The sequence below is a fragment of the Chroicocephalus ridibundus genome, chromosome Z (genome assembly GCF_963924245.1).
Source record: "Chroicocephalus ridibundus chromosome Z, bChrRid1.1, whole genome shotgun sequence".
NCBI lineage: Eukaryota > Metazoa > Chordata > Aves > Charadriiformes > Laridae > Chroicocephalus > Chroicocephalus ridibundus.
Window position 1 is genome coordinate 52,453,834 of NC_086316.1, and position 25,469 is coordinate 52,479,302.

The following is a 25,469-nucleotide window of genomic DNA, read 5'->3' on the forward strand; positions in this document are numbered from 1 at the left end:
GGGACTTGACAAAATCTGAATATAATTGAAAACGCAGTTCTACTTGAGAATAGCAGTTTGCATGTTAAAAAATTATCTGAAAGGTATATCCCATAAAAACACAAATTGCACCGGGAAGAACTATTGCACAACTGATGATATACATCTGGAGTAAAGTGCCATTGCACCTCATTTTGATTTGTTGTTAGCTCCAAATAAACTTACTAGAATCACTGTATTTTATTTTAGTGGGATGCCATGGTAAAGCCTGAGCAACAGAAAAAATAACAATAGCGGTCTGATTTTGCAGTTATCTACTGTGGCTTATTTATTGAACAATTACACATGCAAACAAATTGTACCTTATTTTTTAAGTTTTCATTCCGGATTCAATAAAGGCTCACGTAACACAGAAAGCCCGTGGGACAGTTTATGGAGCATTCAATGTCCTACCTCTAGCAAACAAACCCTCTATATTTGATTTTAAAAAAAGCAATATACTCCCCAGCACATGCTGGATCAAAGAACGTAATCTGTGAATAAAATAATGAAAATCAATTTTTCTTAGTCAAGAAGTGGAAGAAAGACTGTTAAACAGGTGTAATGACAGGCATATTTTAACGCACAGCAGAGGAAAAGGTAGCTTATCATCTGGAGCTCTTCAATCTGCCAACCATACTAAGCAAGAAAAATATTGTTTGGAGGGTCAAGTTTTTTTAGAATTTAATCTTCCAAATTGAAAAAAAAATAAAATCCATGCAATGTACAAAGAGCTGTGTTTCTTAAAGTTTACATGATAAATATTCTGCTTGTGAAGGTGTTTGTACCAGGATTGCATTTATTGATCCCCTCTTACATAAATAATGACAGTATTCCATTCTTTCTCCGGAACAGTAACTTTCTTTAAATTGCTCGTGGGACAAAAAATCTGCCACAATGGGTTATCTCCTGGCATTCCTGCTGGGTGAAGCAAAGTTAACAAACAGCAAAATTCACTCCTTTGCAGAACTTACTTTTTCTTTTTTTTTTTTTTTTTTTTTGGTGGTCATTGCAAACACTCCTGCACTACGTGCTTTATTCCTACGATGTACATACGTACATGAAAGGTACACAGCATCCTCTTAGCTCAGAAGCTAACCAGAGGTTGCTTAAGAGGGAAAAACATCCCTGCAGTAGCGCTATGACCTTAGTCATCATTTGTCCGACTTCATCAAGGGTTGTTTGTTGGGTTTTGTGTTTTTGTTTGTAAACATTTCCTAACGTCTCCCATTTGCCTCCGTTCCAGCTCAGGCTCAGCCAGTTGAAACAGAAAGGGCCCCCGCTGGCCACCGGGGCAGCAAGAAGGGCCAGCCCCGCGGTGTCAGCCCCGCTCAGCCCCGTCTGCCGCCGGCGGGATGAGAAGGGCTTTGCTGGAAGGGCTGCGACGCGGCACGCCGGGGTGGGGGGGGACCCCTCAAACGTGTCCCCCGGACCCCCTTGGTTCCCGGGGAGGTGGCTGCAATCCCGCTCGGCCGCCGCCCCAGCCACGCCGGCGGTCGCCGCGCCCGGAGACCCGCCGGCGGAGGCGGGGGGCCGGGCCGGGCCCGGGTCGGGGGGGGGGCGGCGGGGCAGGATTAGGTTTCAGGCCGGCGGGGCGTGCCTGAGCGCGCTCCCCCCGCGGCGCGGCCGGGCGCTGTTACTGGGGGGCGGGAAGGGCGAAGGCGGAGAGTGGGGCCGGGCCGCGGGGCCCGCCGAGCCGCCAGGGTAAGCGGGGCGCCGAGGAGCGGGGGGGCCAGGGAGGTGGAAGCCCGCCTGCGTCGTCCTGCGGGGAGGGGCCCGCCGTGTCGCTGGAGTTTCGAGCGGCCTTTTAAAACGTATTTACCTCGCGAAGTTTTATTTATTATTGTTCGGTTGATCCGCGGGTTTTGCTTGGGGGTGGGTTGGAGGAGGAGAGGGAGGCTGTGGAGCCGCGGGGGGAGGTGGGGCTCAGCCTGTTGCTGCCCCCCCGCCCCGACCCAGGCCGGGCCGTAGCCGGCGGCGGGGAGCGGCGCTGGGGGCCGGGCCGCGGCTCCGGCCTGCGGCGGGTGGGCGGCGGGGCTGGGGCGGCCTGGCGGGGAGCCGTCCGCACGTAAACAAAAGCCGAGCCTCCTCCGGCTGCTTCTAACCCCAGTGGCAGCCTGTCATGCCGGGGGAGGGCTCCTCACCTGCGGGCGGCTGCGGCCCGCGGATGGGGGGCGGGGGGAGGGGGGTAGCGGCCCAGGGCTTGCGATCGGGGGCGCTGAGATTCGGTGGGAGCCGAGGGCGGCTCAGAGGCCCGGGCGAGACGGCGCCGGGCGGAGCGGCGGGTGCCGGTACCTGTTGCTGGGCCGGCGCTGGGGCTCGTCGCAGGTCCGAACCCCGCCGTGTCTCTGTTGCATCCCTCCTTCCCCCCCCTGCCCCGCTACGCCCCGCCCCGGCTTCTGCATTTAAACGTGAGCGTTTTGGCAGGGTGGGAGCGGAGGTATCCCTTGTGGTGGGTCTGGTTGTGCAAAGGAAAGGGTCTGCGTTTTGGGGTGTTTTTTATCTCCTGTGGTGGGCCCCCCTCCCTCCCCCGTGCTGCCAGTAACCCCCTACGTTACTGGGAAGAGGAATAGGAAGAAAGAAAGTAAAAAAAAAATAATCAGAACTCTCAAAAAAGCCGTTCATTTGAACTCCGTGTTCCACATTTAACAGATTTGATTTGCCACTTGACTGAAGAGTGTTGTATTTTTTTTTGCCCCCCTTTCGCTTATATAAACACTGCCTCATCCCTTTATATTTTTGCTTCTTAACATATGCAGAAGATTTTCTTAGTATAAGCTGTTGAACAGAAAACGTCCTTACTGGCATTGGTACCAGAAAGGGCATCAGGATTCTTTTGCCGGAGCAGAGCAGTGATTTACCATAATCAAGCTGAAGGCTCTGAATTTTGCCGCTGCAGAAGTCTGTTGTGTAATGCCTTGTGGTTTCCATATAAGCACTGCATTTTCGAAGATAACAGCAACTCGTTGGGAGGGAAGAATCTAAACTGGAAAAGGGGAAAGTGGCAGAATATTTTTGGGAAATGTTATTTGATGCTTCTGTGGAAATGGAAAGTAATGTAACATTAGAAGAAAAGAATGCAGAATGAGAATATGTAAGGACATACCCACCTTAACTAGCAACATTTTTTATGACAGAGGAATCACATTATTTTTTTTCTTTTCAAAATTGTTATCCATTTTTAGTATAACTTTTTAACACTAACATGCATGTAACAATTACTTATTAGCACTGGTGTTTCTAATGGTTTCCTTTCTGGTTTCAAGGAGATTTTTCATCAGGAACTGGATACATTTCACCCCCTCCTCGCACAAAAGTGCACTAGGAAAGTTAGATCAGTATCAGCACTAGCGAAATGAGAGCTGCACTACTTAACATACTAATGGATGATCTTTATATTCTGTCTGGCTCTGTGTCTGTGGATTCTTCAGAGAGGAGTGCCATACAACTCCTCAGTTGCGCAGGTTGCTGTAAATGGTTTTGTTTTAATAGATAACACTTTAATCAGTCTATTGAGAGCCCTTATAAAGACCTTTTAAATCATCTGGTCCATGCTTTGTGTAAGAAAATTTAAATTTCTGTGGAGTGTATCCAGTAAATTTTCTAATTGGCTTTATATTTGAGCACCCTGCTGAAGCAGCTTAAGCCAATACAATGCCATGTTGGCAGTTTACTGTGTCATCATTGGTAGGGACAGTTTTGCTTCACTGTTGGCATTCCCAACAAGTCAATATATAAATACGCCACTTTTGCCTAGGCAGTATTGGAGGATTTCTTTTGTGGGCTTTTCAGACCCTGTCCTTGCATCTGAGACACACGGTAGTCTTGTTACATGCTGTAATGATTTTCTGCATTACTCACCTGTTACTGTCACAATATACAATGAGAAGTTTGTGTTTTCAGTTTGTAAGGACAATGGCGACTGTGTGTTGAAGCTTACTGGCAGCTGTTCGGTGGGGCTTCTTATTTATTCATTTATGTATGCTGTTGTCACCTCTGTGAAACATCCAGTATATATTAAGAAGTGCAACTGTTGTAGGAAATATATTTCATCATGTTTAACTGAGTTTAATGAATATGGTAATCAATTGCCTATGCTGAAAACATAAAGAGGCAGTATTAACCATGCCTGGGTTTCATACATCAATTCTACATAGGTAGTGTTGCATATATTCTGCATATACTAAAAAGTTGATTTTCAGTTTCTGAAGGTAATACTGTATTTCAAGAGTTAAAAGAAAGTGATTTCAGTTAATCTCAATTTTAAATAGTTACTGCAAGATCTCTTTTTTGGTAAACAAATGATCTGTTGGTTTCCTTAACCCCAAAATCCCACCAGAATAATTTCCCCTACTCCGTTGTTGTTTTTGCCGTGCTTTTTACAAATGACTCTTGAATCACCCATGGTTAGCAGTAACTGAAAGCATTAAGTGTAATTTAGGCCCATTTCCCAGTTGCAATTATAACTTGCACATCAACTAAAATGGATATTACGCTCATGTAGGCCTCCTTACAGTGTTACAGAACATTATTAATTAAACACAGCAGAAAGATTGCTTGTTAATCCAAAAGCATTGTGAGTTTCGTTACTACATTAGTGTGATGTGTGTACAGAAGCTTAAAAATAGTTGAATGTTCAAAATTCTATTTTCATATTTTAAAATACATAATGGCGTTCAGCTCTATCATAGTACTTTTCTCTAACATACAGAGCCACCACTGTCATCTTTTTACGTGTTTTTGATGCATTCAGCATTGTGTTAAATTTCAAGAGGCTAATAATGTCACTTTTCAAACATAACTGCTTATAGTCAATATAGGCTGTGTGTTAGTTTCTGAACTGCCTTTTTATTTCTGCTTTGAATGTTGCAGAACAATTTTCATTAGCATAGCTTTTAAATGTAAATTTCAGGCTTCTTGTGCTTGCCTGTTACATTTTAGGTAGTCAGTGGAAGTCTGCTTTGTTCCTTGTGGAAAGGCGCATGTTACTTTTGCTTGTATTAAATCCTTCATTTGAATCAGTTCTCTCTTCGGTCATCCAGAAGTGTGCAGTCCAGGGTCTCTTTGCTGATGAAACCCAGTGGCTGATGTCAGTTTGGCAAGCTTATGTCCTGTCAGTACAATGGTAGGCTAGCCTTTTTTCCCCTTCTTTCTTCCTTTCCACTTTTTGTTTATCCTCCTTGCCCTGTTAGTCACTGCTCTCTCCCGCATTTACTTCCACACCTTTTTGCTGCGTGCTCAAGTAGGTGTCTCTCTTTCATTATGAGTAGTGAAGGCTATACCAGTCAGGCTACAGTTGTTAAGTCCTTGTGATATTGGTAGCAATCCTAGACAGTGCTGTGTGCAACTGTAAAATTGCCTTTGTGCCAGTGGAAGAGCACAGAAAAAAGCATGAGATCTTTCAACTTACTGTGAATGGTTTCTGCTGCCTTTATGCTGACAAGACTCCCCCAGAGAAGTCTGGGGCTCACCTTAATTTTCTTCCCAGGGATGGCAGCCAGCGTGCGGGAGGTAACTGGGTGAAATGGAAGAACTCCTAGAAATTGCAGGGAAAGCAGAAAGTTTAGCAGTAATTAGTGTCTTCCGTTTCCTGTGCCTTTTGGTTTCCATGCTCGTGCCAGATGTTGCTAACACAACATGCTTGTTTGAGAGATAGCCAGAAAGTAGGGGAGGGAAACAGCACAGGATAAAAAATCAAGTACAAAAGGATATCTCTAGCCCAGCCAAATCCAAGCCCAGGTGTTGAAATTCAGATTAGAATTTTTGAAATACTCTTTTTAACAGCTGTAAAATGCACGTTGTGATTGCCATGCTGTTTAATTGAAACAGATTTAGTTTTAATCTCAAGCAACTCCTAGCCAAAGTTTGGGCCTAGAGATCACTCTTAAGATAGGCATTTCCTCTGTACCCTCAGAGCACTTCAAGTAATGCAGGAGCTGCAGGGCAAAGCCTATTACTGTGTTTTCTATCTTTGGCATTGCATATTTGCTAATCCAGTGCTATCAGCATTAGTTTCCAGGGTATTATCTGAAATGGCTTTGTGAAATAGTAGATGGAGTATCCATCAATGAAAAAGAGTCAGTTTCCTTGTGGGAACTACATGATCAGGTGTGAAAGAGTAGTCATTGGAAGTGGGTCATCTTTCCCTTTTCATGGGTGTTTTGGCTGTTCAGCTGATGAGTGGCATGTGCGGTTGCAGTGGAAAGGAAGTGATCAACATAAATTTCATGTCTGTTTTTTAAAATTCTGACACCTGTGGATTTTAGTGTTTTAGGAGTGGGCACAAAGAAACCAGAGCTGCAGCACGCCAACTGTTTTCTGAAAACTGACCTTATAGAAGGGCAGCATAAAGAGTGGATAAATATGTATATAACACATTTTTGTATGTTAGCATGGGAAGAATCAAGTTTCAGAAATGCAAGTTTGAAAGGCATCATTTTCAACTTTTGTGCATGCTTAGTAGAAGATGGCATATTTCTCATGATGTACCTGTCTAAAATTGCTTGTGTTTTCTACTTTCGTTATAAAACAGGAGGAAAAATAAAGCTATTTTTCTTTTCTTTTTTCTCTTCTCTTCTCTTCTCTTCTCTTCTCTTCTCTTCTCTTCTCTTCTCTTCTCTTCTCTTCTCTTCTCTTCTCTTCTCTTCTCTTCTCTTCTCTTCTCTTCTCTTCTCTTCTCTTCTTCTCTTCTCTTTTAAAGGCACATCTTTCAGGTACTTGTGCCTTTAAAAACTTGAAAGTGAGTTTAACTTGCTATTCATTTAACAGTGTTTCTTCAAGTTGCCAATAAAACAGTCTAACTCAGTTGGTCTGTGTTCTTATTATTGCGAAGAGATTAATGAACTTTAGCACTGAAATACAAAAATAGTTAAATCTACTTTCAGCTAAGCTAATAAGCTCTTTGAGGCATGAGCAGTATTTGTATCGTGTATAGAAGAGCTGGTTTTGACTTCAGACTCCTGTGATACAGACTGCCAGGAGTATGCAAAATTAAGAGAGTCAGAACTAAACTCATTTGTGCATCTGGAAGTCTGGGGTGGCATTATAAAAATACTCACTATAGCAAATCATAGACTTAACGTCTTTCAAGAAATAATCATGCATGCCTCCATACTTCTCCCCAGCACATTATTGTTAAACTACCTAGAAGCAAGCTGGTTTAAAAGCCAGGAGTTGCAGCTGTAGTGGGTGGTGGTCGTTATGAATATGTCTCTGTGGTGCATTTTGGGCAGATGTTGCTTGCTTCCCCTGTACTTTGGTGATGTTAATGCGGCACTAAGCTGGTGCTGACAGATCCCACTTGTTAGCATGGATGTGGCACAGCAGGAGCACAGTCATGTGGCTCTTCGCCATTTCAGAGTGCGGGCAGAGCAAACGGGTCATCTTGGACTGTGACATGTAGAGAGGCTGGTGTCCCTCAGCGCATTGCTTCTGCGTCAGAGGAAGTGTCCTGAAGGAAAACATCCTGATGGCAGTTTCGGTCTTGCTCCCGCTTAGTGCTGCAATCGACAAAAGCATTAAGCTGGTCAGCTAAGGAGGGATTCTCTGCTAATATAAACACAAAATAAGGAGAATTAAACTGAGAGTTAAAGATGGATTTGCTGATGTTAAGATAGCTCTGGGGCAGTATTCCTACTTCTAAAGCATGAAGTAAATAGGAAGTATGAGTGTCTCAGCAGAGCTAAGGACTTCTTTTCATTGCAAATTAGATAGGATCATCTCCATCTATAGAGCAGAGTATGTTTAGATTGGTGTCTGCTTTTGGAAAGCTTCCATTATAAATCATCAGAGCTCATACCTCTGGGATTGCACGAACACAGTGGTGACCTTGTCCATTCTGTCACTTGTAAAACATGCCTTTCACAGTACACCCGGAACAAGATTTTAGGCAAGCTGAATCATAATATAAAGCAATATCCAGCTACTCCAAGAGATAAGGACATTTTACAGCTGCATCTCTTCTCAGGGAGCTAAAGCAGAAGAACAGTAACCCTCTGTTTTTCCCCATCAGTTTCCTTGGAAGCTGAGAGTTGTACATATGATGCTTGTGCATGTAGTGCTGTGGTAAACAGGATCATGGCACTGAGATGGCTGAAAAATACTCCACGTTTTTTTCACACAGTTATCTGTTGCATTCACAACACATCCCAAAGAGTAGCTGCAGAGGAAGAACTGGAATGGTGAAATGGGAAAGAAGTGCTTTGGTTGGCATTGCCACTGAGAAAAAACACCTGTGAACATGACATAAATGCCTCTATTTGTAAACAGGCGTTCTGAATAGCGGACATGATAGTAGTTTGTTAATCTAGAAGGAAAAGCTATGAGTGGTTAAGGTTTGGGGAAGCTACCTTCCTTCATAACGTTTAAATAATCTCATCCAGCCCTTCCCATGTAAAATAGATATATTTTTTTTGTCTTGGTTTTGCAGTGTTAAGGTGAAAGCCCAAGATACTTGGTTTAGTTTTCATATCTGGTAATCGTGTACGGCAATTTGCCTTGCCAATGAGAAAACAAATTCATAACGGCTTGTTTTTGTTTATTACTGATATGCGTAATTTGGCTCATGGAATAAGGGTACTTTGATAAAGTCAGATTCAAGGGATTTGAGTGTCTGTCCCTAAGTGGTACATTGTCCTAAACAGGATAATCAGTGTTTCTGTATCAATGTACTGGCAAATTCAAATGCAATAAAATAAACTGATACGAAGCCTTAGGCATATCGAAAATAGGGAAGTCTTGGTGATAAAGCTTGAAACCGTTTAAAACTCACTTGATTTGGATTTTCTGCATAAACTGCAAATAATATAGGCTTGTCAGAATGTTTGTCCTGGCTTGCGTTCCTCCTAAGTGAATCTATGTTAATGGCTGTTTTCTTGCTTTTATTGTGAGGATTGATTCAGGCTTGTCCTGCTCAGGTTCTGTAACTAATGGTCCCGTTGAATTTTAGTTAGGCTGTTTTACCTGGAGTTCTAACCACACCATTCCTTCCCTATTTTTCTCCAAAGTTTCAAGAAAAAAAATCATTTTTCTAGAGTGCTTAGAGATCACAGCTCTCTGTATATTGGTAAGCTCACTAGATTCAAGTCACGATGCTATACTGAAGTGCTTTCCTATTATCAAGAAAACAAAGGTGCCATTGTGAAAGACGAGATGATAAAATGCACAGCTCAGTTCATACACATTCAGTGATATTTGAACTCCTCGTTTCTCCACAGCTATCCATCTCCATCAGACATATTTCATCACTACAGATTTCTGAGCAATAGCAGAGACACTGTTGCCAAAAAAAACCCCAAAACCAAAATCCTACAAAATCCCAAAAAACACAACCCAAAAAGCAATAAAAAAGAAAATACAAAGCCATTTCAGAATTTCTTCCTCCCAGTACAGAATTTCCTGCCTGGAAATCCGCACTGGTGAAAACCCAGCCATCCTCCAGCGCTAAGTGTCAATTCCAGTAGGCGTTAATAGTGGAGGCTGTAGTGTGAATCCTGCAAGTCTGTGTACCATGAAGATTTTGTGACTTACGTTGCTTTTCTTTTTAAAAGGTTACTTTAAAAAAATGTGCTATGATTCATGCACCTGAAATTGTCAACATAGAGCTTGAAAAGTGGTCCCGCAGGGAATGTTTTTTTATGAATCACTGAAAAGGAAAGCAATGAAATTGTGTAAAGTATCAGTGACAGCTATGATTCATAGCTTCTGATTAAAGCAATGCAGGACACGTTGTGCAACAGTATGCAGAGAGCGGCTTTGATATGGAAATGCAAAAATATTATGAAGTATATTTCTAAAAGCAATTTTCAGGTAGGTTTTAAGCTCCAAAGAGACTCAGAATATCATCACCTCTGAGGTCATTTTAATTATCCAAGGGAGATGCATTTTTATGGATTATTATTTTGCGGGGCTGCTTTCAGAAGTCAGGCTTTTTTCTTCTTCAGATCTTAGTACTTCTATAAATGTGACCCTTTTGCCTTTCTGTTATTTTTCAGGGAAATATTGTATTTGCTGCCTCTTACCATTATTGGAATAGAAGCTGAGAAGCAGAAAACATGTTGGAAACAATTGGTAATCTTTTTTTATTTGTATCACTATATTTTTGTGGCCAAATCAAGTGTGCATGATAGATTTAGGACATTGGTATATACTGCTGAGGGAGGTTTTGTAATAAATGTCTACTGTGCTTAGAAATACATGATGCATTTGGGGTTTTGTAATTTGTATTTGAAAACAAAAGGTGTAACATCATTTGTTTAATTTATTTAATTTTTAGCTTGGTGTCTTAATTTCATTGTTTTAATCTTTACTAGAAATAAAAAAATGTTTGTTTGAAAAAGAAAAATGTTTTCTATTATGGCTATTTTTGTCACTACTTATTTACAGTAGTCTGTAGCCACAGTTCCTGTAACTGAATTTTAATGAAGGCTCTTTCATGTTTGTAACCCAGTTCTTGATGGATAAAAATGTAATTTTTGTTGGCTTCTATTTTGTGCTCTGCCTCTGACTTCCTGATTCATTAGACAAGTTTGGGCTGGGATTTTTGTTCAGAACTGAGCCATTCAAGTCCTCTGTAGTTTAAACAGTAGAAAGGGACACGTTTAAACCTTTTACCTGCTTGTATGTGGCTGTTTCTGAACTGCTACTGACTAGGAATGGTTATTGCTACAGATACACATCGGGCCCTCCAGGCCATGGAACGCTTACAGGCGAAACTTCGGGATCGAGGCGACATTGCAAATGAGGAGAAACTGAGCTTATTAAAATCAGTGCTGCAGAGTCCTCTCTTTAACCAAATTCTCAATCTCCAGACTTCTGTTCAACAACTGAGGGATCAGGTAGGAAAAGCAGCCGCCCAGGTGCAAGAGAAAAATTGCTAAGAAGGTGCAAAAATGTGTGTGTCTGCATGTTGAGTAGTGAAATCAAATAGCCTAAATTAAATGTCTGATCTAAAACTTCAGGGAACTGAGGGGGACATACCCATTGATTTTTCTGGGCTTTATTGAGGCCCACAGTTTATGTATGTGTTTTTTATATATTTGCGTGTTACGCACGATGTGCATGGGCAGGGAGTTAACATACGTCTTTCTGTCTCTGTCCTTCAAAAGGAACACGTTTTGTATGAGGTTTAAGGATTTTTTTTTCTAGGAGCCTTTTATTGCTCTCTCCTGTCTTACCCTGCTAAAATGAGAATATATAAGGAAGCTGTGGAATGTTGACTTCACAAGGACATGAAGACCTATTTTTTTTGTATAGGAATAAAAGATCAAAGAGAAACAAGAGCTCCAACCTCCTTTTTCCTTGCTCGAGGTTTAAAGTAAAAGTATTACTTTTCTGTGTGTCTTTGGCGAGGGTGAGAAAAGGGTCAGCCACTGAGCTATATTGACTTGATTGTTTTTTACCATAATTTAAGTTCCTTGTCAGCAGAATAGGTATTTGAAGAATACAAAAAGTAGTTCTGTAACTGAATTAGGATTAAACCGTGTATCTGGCTTTGCAAATAGTTATTCCTGTTGATTCCTGCAAGATGGGCAGCTCTGTGGCTGGTATGCAGAAATGACGAAGTGGGAGGATGCGGCCCCTGCACGCTGACCTTATCGTCAGTGTGGAGCTGCATCTGGCCTCTGACCGGACTGCAGTTGGTGAGGAATCTTGACGCTGCTTCAACTGTGTGGCAGAAGAGCACAATCTGGCCCTTTATTGCTTCTTGTGGATCATCTTGCTGCTATTTTGCAGAGACAAGAAATAAGTTAGGATGGTGTCTACACTGCTATACGTTACTGTGTGTTTCAGGTTTTGCATGTTTTGGTATGTAGAGACTTGATGACATTGGAGTGATTTGAAATATGTAAAAAAAAAAGCTGTTCTGAGGATTCGTTTGCTATTTGAAAAGGAGAATTTAACAGTGACATCCAGAAATTGTGTGAATTACGTGGTGATGACTCTGGGAACATGTAGTGAGATATGAAAGTGTGCCTGGGCATTAATGGGAACTTGGTGAAAAGGAAAATTAAATTTTCACTTCCAGACGTTAGCTGTGAAGTTAAAGGATGCTTCTCTTTTTAAATACAGTCACCTAAATTAGTAAGATGAAGCAGCTGATACTACAGATGGGTAATTTCAGATGTGTATTTTTTAAAAAGCAAATAATAGTGTTACCTTCTACCCTAATCCCGTAGGTTTATCTGTGCAGTAACTTTAGTGGCCTGTGCCTGTTGATTGGTACATATCCAGTCTAGTTGACAGGGGAGCTACTTTGATGTGAATTCGTTTCTTGATATGTGCTTACATGAACACTTGCACGTGCAGATGTATGCTTCTGTCCATCCTTAGATTTGTGTCAGCTCTTCAGAAAGTATCCTCTATTTTCTGTATAGAATCATTGCCTCTCTACAGTGTTAACGTGAGATTGTCTGTCTCCTCTGTCCATTATTTGTTTATAAAGCATATTGAAACAAGACAAATAAAAAAATAATGAAATAGGCAGTCATGTTCAAAAAACTATGTTTCTTGGCATTTTCGAAGGCACAGTTTTGTTCAAGGACACCCTTTAGTTTTCTTTTTATGGCTCGGAAGGCATTGTGCTCTTGAAACTCTTAAACTACATGTTGGTGAAAACTGCAAGGCATGTGAATAGTGACCAGGCTTTCTGGCCAAGCCGTGCCAGACTGAGGAAGGAGACAAGTTGTTTCCCAAGCACGTGCAGTGAGAGCTGTGTTTGAGACAGGATGACAAGCGGTGCTGAGCTCTGCAGTGGCCAGGTGTTGCAGTCCCTACCCACTCGAGACTAAGATGGCTGGAATTCTTTTTATGTTTCGTGATAAGCTGCACTGCAAGTGGAATGGGGGTCTGTTTCTTTTCAAGGTGAAGTGTAAGTGGCAGTCTGTTAAAACTGCTGCTGTATCTTTAATTAGTTATGAGTTTTCAAAGAGCTACTATTGCAAGATTCTCAGAAGGCTATCTTTTAGGAAAGTACAGGTTAAAAGGATGGGAACAGAGAACAATGGGAACCAATAATGACAACTTACTTTCTACATCAAACTGATTCCTTGCAAGCATCCCAGCAGAAGTAGGTCAGTAAGTGAGACCTACTTGTGGGCCTGTAGAGGCCTCAGTACCTTTGAGAGTAGGATGTATTCCTGTCTTGAGGCACCCTGTCTAGCAGGTATGGACAGGATAGTGAGAACCCAGTCTTCTGTTTGTGCAATGACTCTGGAAAGGGAGCTGGGAAATCTTGAAAACATCTGTCATGTTTTCCTAGCAAAAAATAGGATGCAAGTATACAGTTTTGGTAGACAAATATTCCTTGCATTCTAGTGAGAGTTGCTGCCGTTTCTTATGGTTTAAAATAGACTTGCTTCCCCTCCCCCCGGCCCCTACAGATAAGGGATCTTTTAAACACGTAAAGAAGATCTGAAAAAATGTGTGCTTCTTCATGCATGGACATGTTTAAGACTTGCTGTCCCATTCCCTTAAAGCTTCTGTGTGTTAATTGGAAATTGATCCCCTTAATTGTTGGTGTGTGTTTAACGAGAGCCTCCTGAGTTTGCATTTCTGTGCAGTGTGTGTGGACTGAGTGGTATGTTGCTTCATTTGGATGTTGGTGAGGCATGATGCTCAAGTCAGCAAATCTGATGCTTTGGTGCTTATTTTTCTTAAACGAGTCTTTTTTCTTAAACAAGCAAGCAGGATTTGTTTGCCCTGCAAATATGTCATTGTGAAGTTAAGCGGAGTGGGAGAAGTCTAGGGACAGCAAAGGGATGGTTTTTTGAGAGTTACTGCCCTGACTTCACTAGTCACTGGAGTTAAGGAGCACTGAAGGAAACTGTTTTCTGCCTCTTCATATACTTATTTTTCAGCGAATGCTTGTTTTCTCATGCTGAAGAGCAATCTTGTTGTTTGAAGATAAGGGAGTGACAGAAAAGAAAAATAGAGATTGTGATGTTCTGACCTTCTCGATAATATTTTATTTTCTTTGTAAAGTATTTTAAAGAAAATATTCAGACCGTGCTGGCAGTCTTTCTGCTTCTCTTCCTTGCCTTTTTGTCTCTCCCTTATCCCTTTTCCCCTCCTCCTCCCGCCTCCACTCCACTAAGGGCTCTGCCAGAACAAAATACCCTTCCCTTGGCTGCGCTGCATTCCTCAGATTTTTTTTTTTGCTTGTGAGTTTTTTGTTCGCAATGTAGCGGTGAGGATGAGTCTGCCTCCACAGCGCAGCATGTACTGGGTTGCATGGGATAGATGGGTGTCAGTGCTGGAGGGGATTTAGGGAAGAAAGGAGAGAAGAGAGAGAGAGAGAGAAGAAAAGAAGAGCTAGAGGGAGAAGTGGAGAAATTGTGTCTTTTGTGAACAGTCGCTTAGCTCTGCGGTTTGCCCAACTGGAGAAGGCCTTTATTTCCTATCTTGAACCCCCTTCTGCAGCAATACCATTTGTTCTGTGCTTTGAAACAAAGTTCCTATAAGAAATGCTAATTTGAGGTCTGCTGCTCTGCCGCCCTGAGGATGGAGAGGTCAAGCAGCAGCCATCAGCCAGCAGACACCCAGAAGTTGTTCTTGTCCAAGTTGAGACCTAGCAATGCTGATTATATTTAAATGTTGATAAGCTGCAGGCATGGTTTGGGTAGCTCCTATTTTCTTAAATATTTTGAGTGACTGCATGTAAGCACCGTTTGACTGCATTTAGCATCTATCTGTGTGACTCTGATGTAAGTTTTATTATACTCGGTGTTATTTGTGAATTTTTCGTTTTGTGTTATGCCAAATTATGTCCACGTTGCAGGTGTTACATACAGTAAAGAGAAAGCCAATCAAGGAAAATTAGCATAAACCAAATTATAAAACAAAGCAATATTCTTTCATACGGTACTTACACAATCACAGTGTTTTAGAGCTACTTGATGGAATTATGGTGATTTTATTACTGCAAAGTAGTGCAATTTTTATGTTATGAAAAACATTTAATGCAACCACAAGAGCACCATCTTTCTAAGATTTCCACTTGCGGTTTATTGCTCCCTCTGGAATGACCTGTACTTCTGTGGTTAGCAAGAATATACACCGGTTCTCAACTTTTACATGCTATAAGCCTGTATTTCAGGGGGGACAGGGAAGAGAGCGGTCATCACATTTCTGCTTGTAATTTTTCTGTGGATTCTGAACTTCTACCTTTAGGATCTTTACAGATGTCATTATAAAACAAAATGTTTTTAAAATGTAAGTGTGTGTGTATTTCTGAAATCTTAAGTTTTTTGTACACACACACACACACACACAAACACACAACTTTATTCTGTTAAGAGTTTGACCTTTTTTCTTAGAGTTTTGTTTTTTTTTCTTGGAGTTTCACGAGTCAGAAGCCACTTTATGTGAGGTAGGCTTCCAATGTTAAGCATATCTTCCGTTGAATGTATAGCTATGTCTGTATACAAAAGGTGTGATGAAAATCAGGTGTTGCTATCAATTGCTATTGAAGAGCTGCTGTTTGGTACTGTATTGTAGCTGTGCTGTTATTGTAGTTGTGCTGAAGATGTGAGGTGAAGCATTTTAAAATTGTAGTTGAACTGGTGTGAATTGGAGGGTTATTTTTGCCTTTTCCTACTATATATAGTATCCAGCACTTCTTTTCAGTTCTGTTTTGACCATCATGCAAATAAAAAACATCCAGCGTTTTCAGAATAAAGGAGTTAATAATTAGTTATGGAAAATGTTTTAGAAAAACCCGAACAACTTCCATCTTCTGGTTTGGAAGTCAGAAGGAACGGGAGAGGTCAGTCAATTCCTATATGTTTGCAGTGATGTCCCAGCTCATACAAGTATGCAGAAGGGACGAAATGTCAGACTGAAAAGGTGGGCACTATTTTGCCAGTTTGAACAGGATTTGGTCTATGAAAACATACAATGTAAAACTAAAATATGAATCAACCTGGTGCTGCTTCTATTTTAGCATGAAGTTGTACGAGTTTTCTGTTAGAGAGAAAAATGAAAATCCCTAAGGAGACTGTTATATCTTAATTGAAGAACTCTTTCAAACTTAGCTAGAGGAGTTATACTGGGCGCATGTTCAGCTGAAAGTTAATGTGTCTGTCATCATTAGACTGCCATTTGAACATGACAAACAGTGAAATGAGCTGCCTAAAGCAATCCTCTGTTAAGCAATACTAGCGGAACATATATAGAACATAGTACAGGATGGGCACAGAGCTCCTCTGCACACTAAAGGTTGTGCTGTATGGGATATTGAGTGGCACAAGAAGTATTTTAGATTCAGAGAAGGCATATAATACAATTCATCGTAAGGGCAATAACCTTTTATTTTTTATGTGTAGCTCCATTTTTTTTAGTTTGCTGTTCGTGAATACAGGCAAGTGTCTTATTGTATATTAGAGAAAAACAATGTCATGACATAATCACCTTTTGTATCATTCATACTATTCTGAAAATGTCATATTTTAGAACTCCTGTGTCTTGCTTGGTCTACTTTTTTTGCATTGCATGAGCTTTGTAGTGTTGCAGCTTGCTCCTTACACATTTCTGTGTAAAGGAGTGTTCTAGAAACAGGAAAGACTTTTTATCCAGAGAAAGGTTCCACAGCCTGGGATTGTTGCTATGCTAGCAGTCTGCACACTACGTGGTAACATGGAAAAGGCTTAAAGTGAAATTCATGAAGGAAGATGGAGAGAAAATAGTGGGGTGGGCACAGTAGCAGTTCCTCAGCTACAATTTCTGTGCCTTAAAATTCTGCATGACTCTTTGTAAAACAGAAGGGGTTCTAGCTCTCTGGATATAGTCTTGAATTTGGCTCTCGGCATTGTGGTAGGATTTTCCTTCTTTTCCCTTTTTTGTCTTAGAAGATGACTGCACACTCCATTCCAATGGGGAATTCATGCATAGTTGGGTTTTATGGGACTATCGGTAATACCAGTGACCCTTCCCCTTCTGCCATCCTGAAGGATGAAACCTCAGGAAGCTCCTGTCGTATTAAAAGGGTCCCAAGACGGAATAATGGCTGTGCTTAGAACGGTGCTAAATGAAATTGATGACATTTCATGTATTTTTCTCTAGGTTTAATCATATTGACTGGGTTTAATCATTACCCCTCTCAGCTGCTGAGCTTTGCCTACTTAGTTTGAGGTTACCACTCCAAAGGCTGCACCGAAGAGGTTATGTGAGCTCTCACTAATCTACATTGGGCAAAATCAGCAGGTTTTGCTTGTACTGTGCCGTTGCTTGTTTTGGCTAACCTTGCTGGCTTTGCCTGAGCAGGACTCCTTTCACCAAGCGAGCTCTGAGAATGGTAGCTTTCAGCAGGAGGGGCAGTTCAGTGCTATTTTCTATAACGAGCACTGTAACTTAGAAAAAGAATGTATATCCATGAATTACTAGCATTTGTGATATCAGACCTATATGCTATGGCCTTTGAGTAGACATGAGAAGTAGTTTGGGTTTGCATCTCATATACTCTTTGACTGCTTTATCTTGCTGTGGAAATGCAAAAATGTTTTTAGATAGAAGCAGTGCAAGACTGGCTAATTACAGAGGTGTTAAATACTCTTACAAATAATAATTTGACCCATGACAATTTTTTGTGGGAAGGAACATGGCAGCGGGCTGTATAAGAAAATTTGAAAGAGAAAAAGAAATGAAGCGCGTTAATTGACTGAATTCAGTGATAAACTTTTGTATGTTGAAGTGGATGACATTGAGAGGTGGAAGTGAATTAACCTATTATATAGACTCATGCAGATAATAAAAGCAGTGTGGCATAGCCTTTATTCGTTTCAAATCCATGCATATAATGTAAGGGGAAATCTTGTGTTCACAGAAGGGCAGAGTTTGATTACGTCTCTGGGTGTTGTTACATGTAGTGAACTGCGAAACAAGGCTTATCTACCTGTGCCTTACAGGCTTGCTGAAATGACTGTATGTGATTAAAGGAAGTGCATGTGTACACATTTTAGGCATTATTATTTGTTTGAAACATAACTCAAGTGATTCCTCACAAATACGGACAACAGAACATAACCACCGTGTGATGGAAATCACTGAGTTCCAAACATCCTGGTTTTCCTCTTTCCAGATTTTTATGGCACAGCAGGCTAAGTGCTGTTGTGGACTTTTCTTTCCAGTGCTATCTCTTGGTATTTTTTTCTGTAACTTGAGGGTCTTTCCAGGCACATAAAGTGTTCAACAAATGATGTCTGTTCTATTGTATTTTCCTAAAGCACATGGATGAGAAGGAATTGTGTGATGAAGAACAATACTGACCTTTTAATGACCAGACTGTTGGGAGAATGATTTGATAAACCTAATGGAAGTAGCATGCTTAAACAATGGAGACGGGTGCACTAGACATTTTAGAATACATTTACAATTTTGAAATTTTTTGTTATATACTTGAAGTTAAAAAATAGGGCTTCGAGGAAAGGGAATTCTAGTCTTTTGTATTGTGGTGCAGAATGCTAGAAAACTTGCACTGTAAAAATGAAAAGTATTTGAGGCTGCAGTGTTGTGGTCCTAAATTGTGGTTAGTGTGCCAGGCGAGTACGAAACAGATGTGGAGTAAAACAGTGCCTGTCGACAGTCAACAGGTGAGTGGGACAACAGCCAAATGAGGGCTCATGCTTCACCTGAGCTTTATACCACCACCAGCCACTCATTAGACTGGTTGGCAGAGATGTGCTTGAAAATAGGTAATTTACTACGGCTGGGGAAAGCGGAGAATTTTCTTATTTTCTTTTCTGCTCTAAGGGAAGTGTATTGTCAAGGCTGTCTGTGTAAAGGTATGACTGTGGTTTTCAAATCAGCCCGGTGATTTTAGACTTGTTCAGTAATTTTGTATTTAATTCTAGCTCATGTAGACAGTCACGTTGGCAGCCAGAGTGCATAATGCTGGAGAACTCTGACCAGTGAAATTTGTTCCCTGTGTAGCTGGTGAGGTTTCTTTCTTTTTTCATCCAAGTGTACATACTTGTTTATTTTCTTGTAAAATAATTGATAATTTTGTTTTTTTTGAAAAACTATACTGTAGAAAAGTCTTGTTCATACTTGTTTATCTCTACCATTGTGTTGGAGTTCTTCAGGCTGCTATGCTGTTATGACCAAAATAATTTTAGGCAGAGTATGGAAAATAATTTTAGATTATTTTCATCAATTTCTTTCATGTTTCATGCCGATAATTCACAACTAAAAGATAATTTTTCTTTTTAAAAAGTCTTTTTAAAATTGCAAATTGGGATTTCAAATATTTTTAACAAGCAATTGGCCTGTCATCATGCTCTTGGATAAGGAGGAGGTTTCTGCTGTGTCTGTAAATCTGTGTTGCCATTGCTCTTTTACAGGTAAATATTGCACCTTCCATACATTCCACTGGTGAATTCCCCCAGCTTCTCCATCATGGTGTGAACGTGGGGTCCTTGCCACATAACGAGTCATATTTGTTGGCTCAGCAGAATGGCAGCCCAGCTAACGTGCTAGAAGCTTCGATGAGATCCATTACTCCTCAGATTAATGGGAAGTCCTCTAGCGATGACTTTGAGCAGCTCATCAGAAATATGTCCCAGGTAAGCATGTCATCTGGTAACCATGAAATGCCTATCACTCATTATCTGAAAGATTAAAATACATCTATTTTAATGTTTAATTAAAAGCAATTGAGTCATTAAGCAAACCAGAGCTCACTTGCTATGTAAAATAAAAATAAACTTTTAATTTGAGGAACAATTGGTAAATGAGAAAACAGTTGGAAAAGTAGCCTTGACATTGTCACTGCTGAGTTATTGTCCTTAGCTGGGCAGTGTGCCTCTCACAGATCAGCATGCCATTATTTTTCCGTGCTCATTGCAGGCCTGCCGCTCTGTGCGTGAGGGAGATGCTTTATCAGAGTATGCTCTTGTAAGCATAACTAATGAAAGCTAGTTCTGTGACTAGCTTGGAAATAAGATGCAAGATTCCTTTTTGGCCTTGCTACTCATTGTTCTGTATTCTTACTGCTTTCCTGTGGTAGGCAAAAACGATGTACGAGTCCCTTTAGTGGCTGGAGCTGAGAATGGCCAGGCGTATATATTCTAGCACTTTTCGAATTAACTGGTAATGGAGCCAGATAGGGCAATTCTGCTGCTGTTCTCCTGGAGAGCCTTTTGTACTGTCCTACTTTTTCCCTTTCTGAAATTCATCCTCTTTTTCTAGTTTGGCTTGAGACTTGGCCTGTAGCCTCTAAAATTTTATAGACACATGTATCCTACTTTAGTCACTACTGAGCCTAAGCTCTGTATATTTAGCTGTGGTTTCCTGATTTCCTCTTCTGGGCTGTAATAATCTTTATTTCTCAAGTCCTTCATAATTGTCACATTTCTGTATGATAGTGAGAAATCAGAACTGAACAAATATGTTTCAGTTATTAGCTAGCGTAGCCATGTACAGCTGTAGCTGTCAAATTAGAAACTCATTTCCAAGTTGTTTACCACATTCATTAAGGCTGGTTTTCAACATTTTTAACATTTGTGCCTTTTTTTTTTCCTCTTCTGCTCGACAGGGTCGTCTTGTTGAGACCATTGATCTTATTAAACCTTTAAGTGGTGGTTTGGGCTTCAGTGTCGTAGGACTCAAGAGTGAAAACAGGGGAGAACTAGGAATATTTGTGCAAGAAATCCAGGAGGGAAGTGTGGCACATCGGTAAGGTTACTACTGGAATATTTTACTGTAGCAAGTGTTAACATGACACTGCAATTTAGTTGTGTTATTGCTGTTGTTTTTGTGGTACAAGGGCACGCTTCTCTTGTGTTCTAAGCCATGTATCATAGCAGATTTAAAATTACTTATCACTGCAATTTATGTAATGTTGGAACAGGGCAGTGAATGATCTATTCTGAATTTCTGGAAACTACACATGCAGTTTCTCGGTTGTTTGTTTATAATTTCTCCTTTCCAAGAGGGAAAATGGGGAGGTTACTGTTTGTGTCATGCCTTTTAAAGCTGGAATATAGATTTTGGCATCCTTGAATGTATTGAAAAACAATTCGGTGCAAAAAAAAATCAGTTGTAACTAGCAGGGTTGTTTGTTAGGTAGTGTCCCACAGAGCAGGCGTGAAACCCAGCTTTTAAGTCAAGCGAGGCTTGACCTAAAGTTGTTGGACTCTCTTAAAAGGAGATATTCAGCTGATGTTACTGGAAACTCAGCAATAATAATAGCTTGTTAAAAGTATGCTTATGGTTTAATCCCGGTTCCATAAGCAATGTTGAGAGAAAGGGATTTCTGCTCTAAGAACAGCTTGAGGGAGCAAATGAACTCAGTGGTGAATGGCAGCAGCACTGTCTCACTGCAGAATGGTGGGGTGTATCACTGTGTGTGTGTATTTGGTGATCAGGATCCTAGCCAGAGCTGCTTCGTGGGGTACCCGCTGTGTGGGGCGGCTGCGTCGTCTCAGTGCTATTTCTCGCTGTGCTGTAGGGAGCAGTTTTCTGGTTATTTGTGGTTTGAACACTGTTCTTTTAACTGAGTGCAGAGCATGGCCTACAGAGTTAATACAGTTATGGAAAGTGGCATGCTCTGTGTCATTACAATATTTTTTAATCTGCCTAAATTCCCCTTACTTTATTTTTCTCTTTTTTTCCTTCCCCTTCAAGGGGTCTTTGCTTTTACTTCTCTTATTCCATGGAGTTGAGACCTCTCTTTATTGAATCAGGCCCTGCCTGATTCACTGGTGAAGAGTGAAATATTCAACAACAGTTACAGGGCTTATAAATCAGAAAGGCCCCGGCAGTAATAAGTCTTCGAGAGCACTCTTAAAACCATTTCAAATTCACAAGTATAATATTATGGGTTGTAGCTAAATAGTGTTTTTCCTGAATGCTGTTGAGTACCTTGGCTTCTACACTGTAGGTGCTCACAAAAGCTGGTGTAACAGGGATCCTTGTTTTCGGTGCTGCCATTTGTTTTCAAAGCATTGCCGCTTCAGGATGTTGAAGACAAGACTCCACATTTTTTGTTGGTTTGTTGCAGAAGCAATAGAAGCAGTGGAGGAAGCAGAGGGCAACTCATCTGTGTAGGCTTCATACACTTCCTTTGAAGTAGGTCTGGGCAAGGGTTCAGTATGTAATTTTACAGTAGTGCTTCCTTTGTCAGAAAGTGAAGAGTTATTTTTTTAATTTGTTCAGGGCTTTTTTTTCCCCCCATTTAGAAGGGATCTGTTTTACCATTTTCTTTCTGTGGCTCTCGCTGCCTCCCCTTCTTTTTTTCTTTTTTTTTTTTTTTTTTCCCCTTGGTTTTCTGCAAAACAAAATTTGTTTCCGTAACATCTTGATGAAAGTGTGTTCCACTCCACGGTTTGTTGAATATTCAGAATAGGCGCACTGAACAAAGTGGAGCACTTGGTCTGTTAAGCAAGAGGCTCAAAGTCAAGAATAAACATAAGTTCCCAGGCTATGGTTGGGAGCGACTAAGATCTAATATGCTTAGTCTCGCATGGGGGTACAGGGAGAAGAAAGCTAGCTAGAGGGTAGTAGCCAGGGGAGAGTGGTGGTGGGATTAGCTTCAAAGGAAGCGATCACCAGGGTGCCGCATCAGCTCCTTTCAGCAAAACTGCAGGGAGAGATTAAAAAGTGTGGGGAATAGAGAACAGGTTATTAAAAATATTGGAAAATTGTCAAAATATTGTAATTTGTGTGGCAACACTTCTTTGGTTTTTCTAGTTTGTTTATTTTGTCATCCTCTTCCCTGTTTACACATATGTGACAGAGATGGAAAGCTGAAGGAAGCAGATCAAATCCTTGCTATTAACGGACAAGCCCTTGATCAGACAATTACACATCAACAGGCTATCAGCATCCTACAGAAAGCAAAAGATAATGTCCAGCTAGTTGTGGCCAGGGGCACTTTCCCTCAGCTCATCAGTCCTGTAGTTTCCCGGTCTCCATCTGCTGCTAGCACAGTTTCAGCCCATTCCAACCCGGTGAGTATACCCCAAACGTCTGTGTATTCAGTTCTAGGCATGTATGTGCTTACTGCATCTAGTATTTTGAGCTATTTTTTTGTAGCTTGTATGTACGTTTCCTTCAAAGTTCTTGAGGTTTTTCTTCTGTTTATCTTTGTTGTACCCTTTCCCATGCAAAGAGTAGAAAATATTCAGGCTTGCCGGAGGGGATCTTGATCTTGAACACATTCATTCTTCCCATCTGCCAAATTCTCTGTATCCACCAATGCAAGTACAGCATGTTTGCCATACTTCATGAAGCTTTATTTTGAGGTAGCAGTAAACAAACAGGATCTTTTTTTTTTCTTTTTTTCTCTTTGCCTTTTGCGTGGGCAAACAGAAGTTTTTGAGGCGTTGCAATTGATCTGCACCCCCAGTTGGATGGGGGCTTCTCTGTTTGTTTCTCTGTTGTCTGTTAGTGGTGGGGCTCAAGTAAAGCAACAAGAGCGAGCCATCAAAATGCCATGTGTAGGGACACACTTCAGGACCCACAGAAAACAGCTCTCCTGCATTTCCTTTCTTTTGAAAGCTTTTGCGCATCTAGGTGTAGAGAAGGCTACATCTAGGCTCAGAGACATGGTGATATTAACTGCACTTTCTTTTCCTGGTGTCTTATTTGTGTAATGGCATGTGCTGGGATGAAAAAACCTGTCTTTGGTTTCTGTAGATTTCACTGTTCAGTCATCTGTGGCTTTTCTTTAAGGGAATTGATAATCAGAAGTATACAGAGGAATCAAGCTGGAAAAAGCATCTATTTCAGTGTTGATTGTAATCATTAGCATAAAACCTTTAGTGAAGAAATTTCACAGTTACTCTTGTCTTCTGTGTGCAGAAGTAAAGCTGATTGGCCTGACTTTTCCTGTCAGCACACAGGAGAGGCCTGCTCCCTCCCAGTGTTCCTGTGGCACACTTCTTCCTCTGTGTGGTTGCCTCCGTATTCTCCGAACAGCTTCCCTTGCTTCAAAAAATGTTCCTTTCAAAGCGCCCACAGCTCCTTCTGGTTTTTTTTTTTTTAATCATGCCTTTCCCAGTCCTTGTGTTCACCTCACTTTCAAATGCTGGGGGAAAGCAGCTGTTATTTTTCACTCAGGCTTTGCTTGATCATCGTTGGTTTATGTTAAGACTGTGGATTCCCAAACAGGTACTTGCAGAGCTTTGAATTTTCAGTACCTTGATTATTACAAAGTACCTGCTTATTTTCAAGATCCTAGCTGGTGGAGCACCAGCTGCAGTTTTAAATTTCAGATGGGTTTATGGTGTAGTTTGTTCTTCAGGAGAAGCAATAGCAGGAGCTTCCAGTTATCCCTTCAGTGCTGCCCAATGCGAGTGAGCTAGCATTTGTCTTTCTTTCAGAGAAGTTCCGCTCCTGTCACGACATGAAGCCTGCCATCAGAGCTACTTCATTCTCGTGCTGTTGACATCAGAAAACCCAGAAATCTTTGTTCATTAGACAGGGAAATTCTGCTAATGCCTACCTTGCAATACCTGGTGCTGCCTTTAGCCTTAACCTCTGAATTGTGTTTGTGCCTTCTCCTGTGCTTTGTTATAATGGCCAATGTGAACATATACTTGTCCGGAGATTTTAATTTCCAGTCCTATGAGATTTCCTAGCAGCAGTGTTTTTCTCCCTGACTGCGATGAGCCCTGGAGGTGGACAGTCCTAGGTTGATGCTTAAATTCATTCAGCAAGTTCTTGAAAGGCCTGACCCGCTACCCAGCTCTAGTTTCTAGCAGAGAAATTCCTACTGTTATGGAATGAGTAATTTATTGCTTAAATATTATGTAATCTTACACCTAATAGTAATTCTTAGAAAGATCCCATATTTCCACCTTCCTCTCACCTTCCTTTCAAAACACACCCAAGAAATAAGAAAATACTTTGCAGGTTTTAATACATATGTCCTTATTTTAATTATTTGCAAGCTCATATTTGTTTCTTTTAGGTTCACTGGCAGCATGTGGAGACCATTGAGTTGGTGAATGATGGCTCAGGTCTGGGATTTGGGATAGTGGGAGGAAAGTCAACTGGAGTAATTGTTAAAACCATCCTCCCAGGCGGGGTGGCTGATCAGGTAAATTCAGCCTACCCTTCTCTTTACTGTTCAGTAAGGTGTGAAGTTACCCTTTACTTTCATAAGCATGCTAAGCAGTGGTAGATTTTTCCTCATAAGTGTAAAAAAGAGAGAGCAAGTGGTGAAATTTATTCTCAGTAAAGGTGTGTTTAGTGCGGCGGATCTGTGCATTTGAATGTTAAAGCTGGATTAGGCTCTAAATCGCATTTTCAACCCTGTTAATTATACATGCTTGGAGTGGATGCATTTAGAGTCCTGATTCTTTCATGAATATACTGGTTGTTATCCAGGGGTGGGGGACACACCAAACACTTACTTGCTCTGCCCCACCAGCTGAGAAGAGCATCTGCTTCTCCCCTCTGGGGTTACTGAAGCTTGGAGCAGGCATATGGCTTCATGTGTCTGCTTGAGGGCA

The 25,469-nt window shown here is 41.1% G+C and overlaps 1 protein-coding gene across 29 annotated transcripts in view; it reads left to right on the forward strand.

Annotated features, from left to right (window-relative positions):
* The first annotated feature begins 1,661 nt into the window (after positions 1-1,661).
* The window catches only part of MPDZ (multiple PDZ domain crumbs cell polarity complex component), a 98,648-nt gene continuing 74,840 nt past the window's right edge, over positions 1,662-25,469 (forward strand). For 24 of the 29 annotated variants that reach the window (XM_063321458.1, XM_063321473.1, XM_063321461.1 and 21 more), the window contains exons 1-7: positions 1,742-1,832; positions 10,011-10,086; positions 10,687-10,853; positions 19,353-19,574; positions 20,546-20,685; positions 22,748-22,961; positions 24,926-25,054. In XM_063321458.1, the coding sequence (XP_063177528.1) occupies positions 10,071-10,086; positions 10,687-10,853; positions 19,353-19,574; positions 20,546-20,685; positions 22,748-22,961; positions 24,926-25,054 (888 nt within the window). In that variant the 5' untranslated portion in view covers positions 1,742-1,832; positions 10,011-10,070. The other 5 variants (XM_063321486.1, XM_063321487.1, XM_063321459.1 and 2 more) reach the window with 4 other exon arrangements.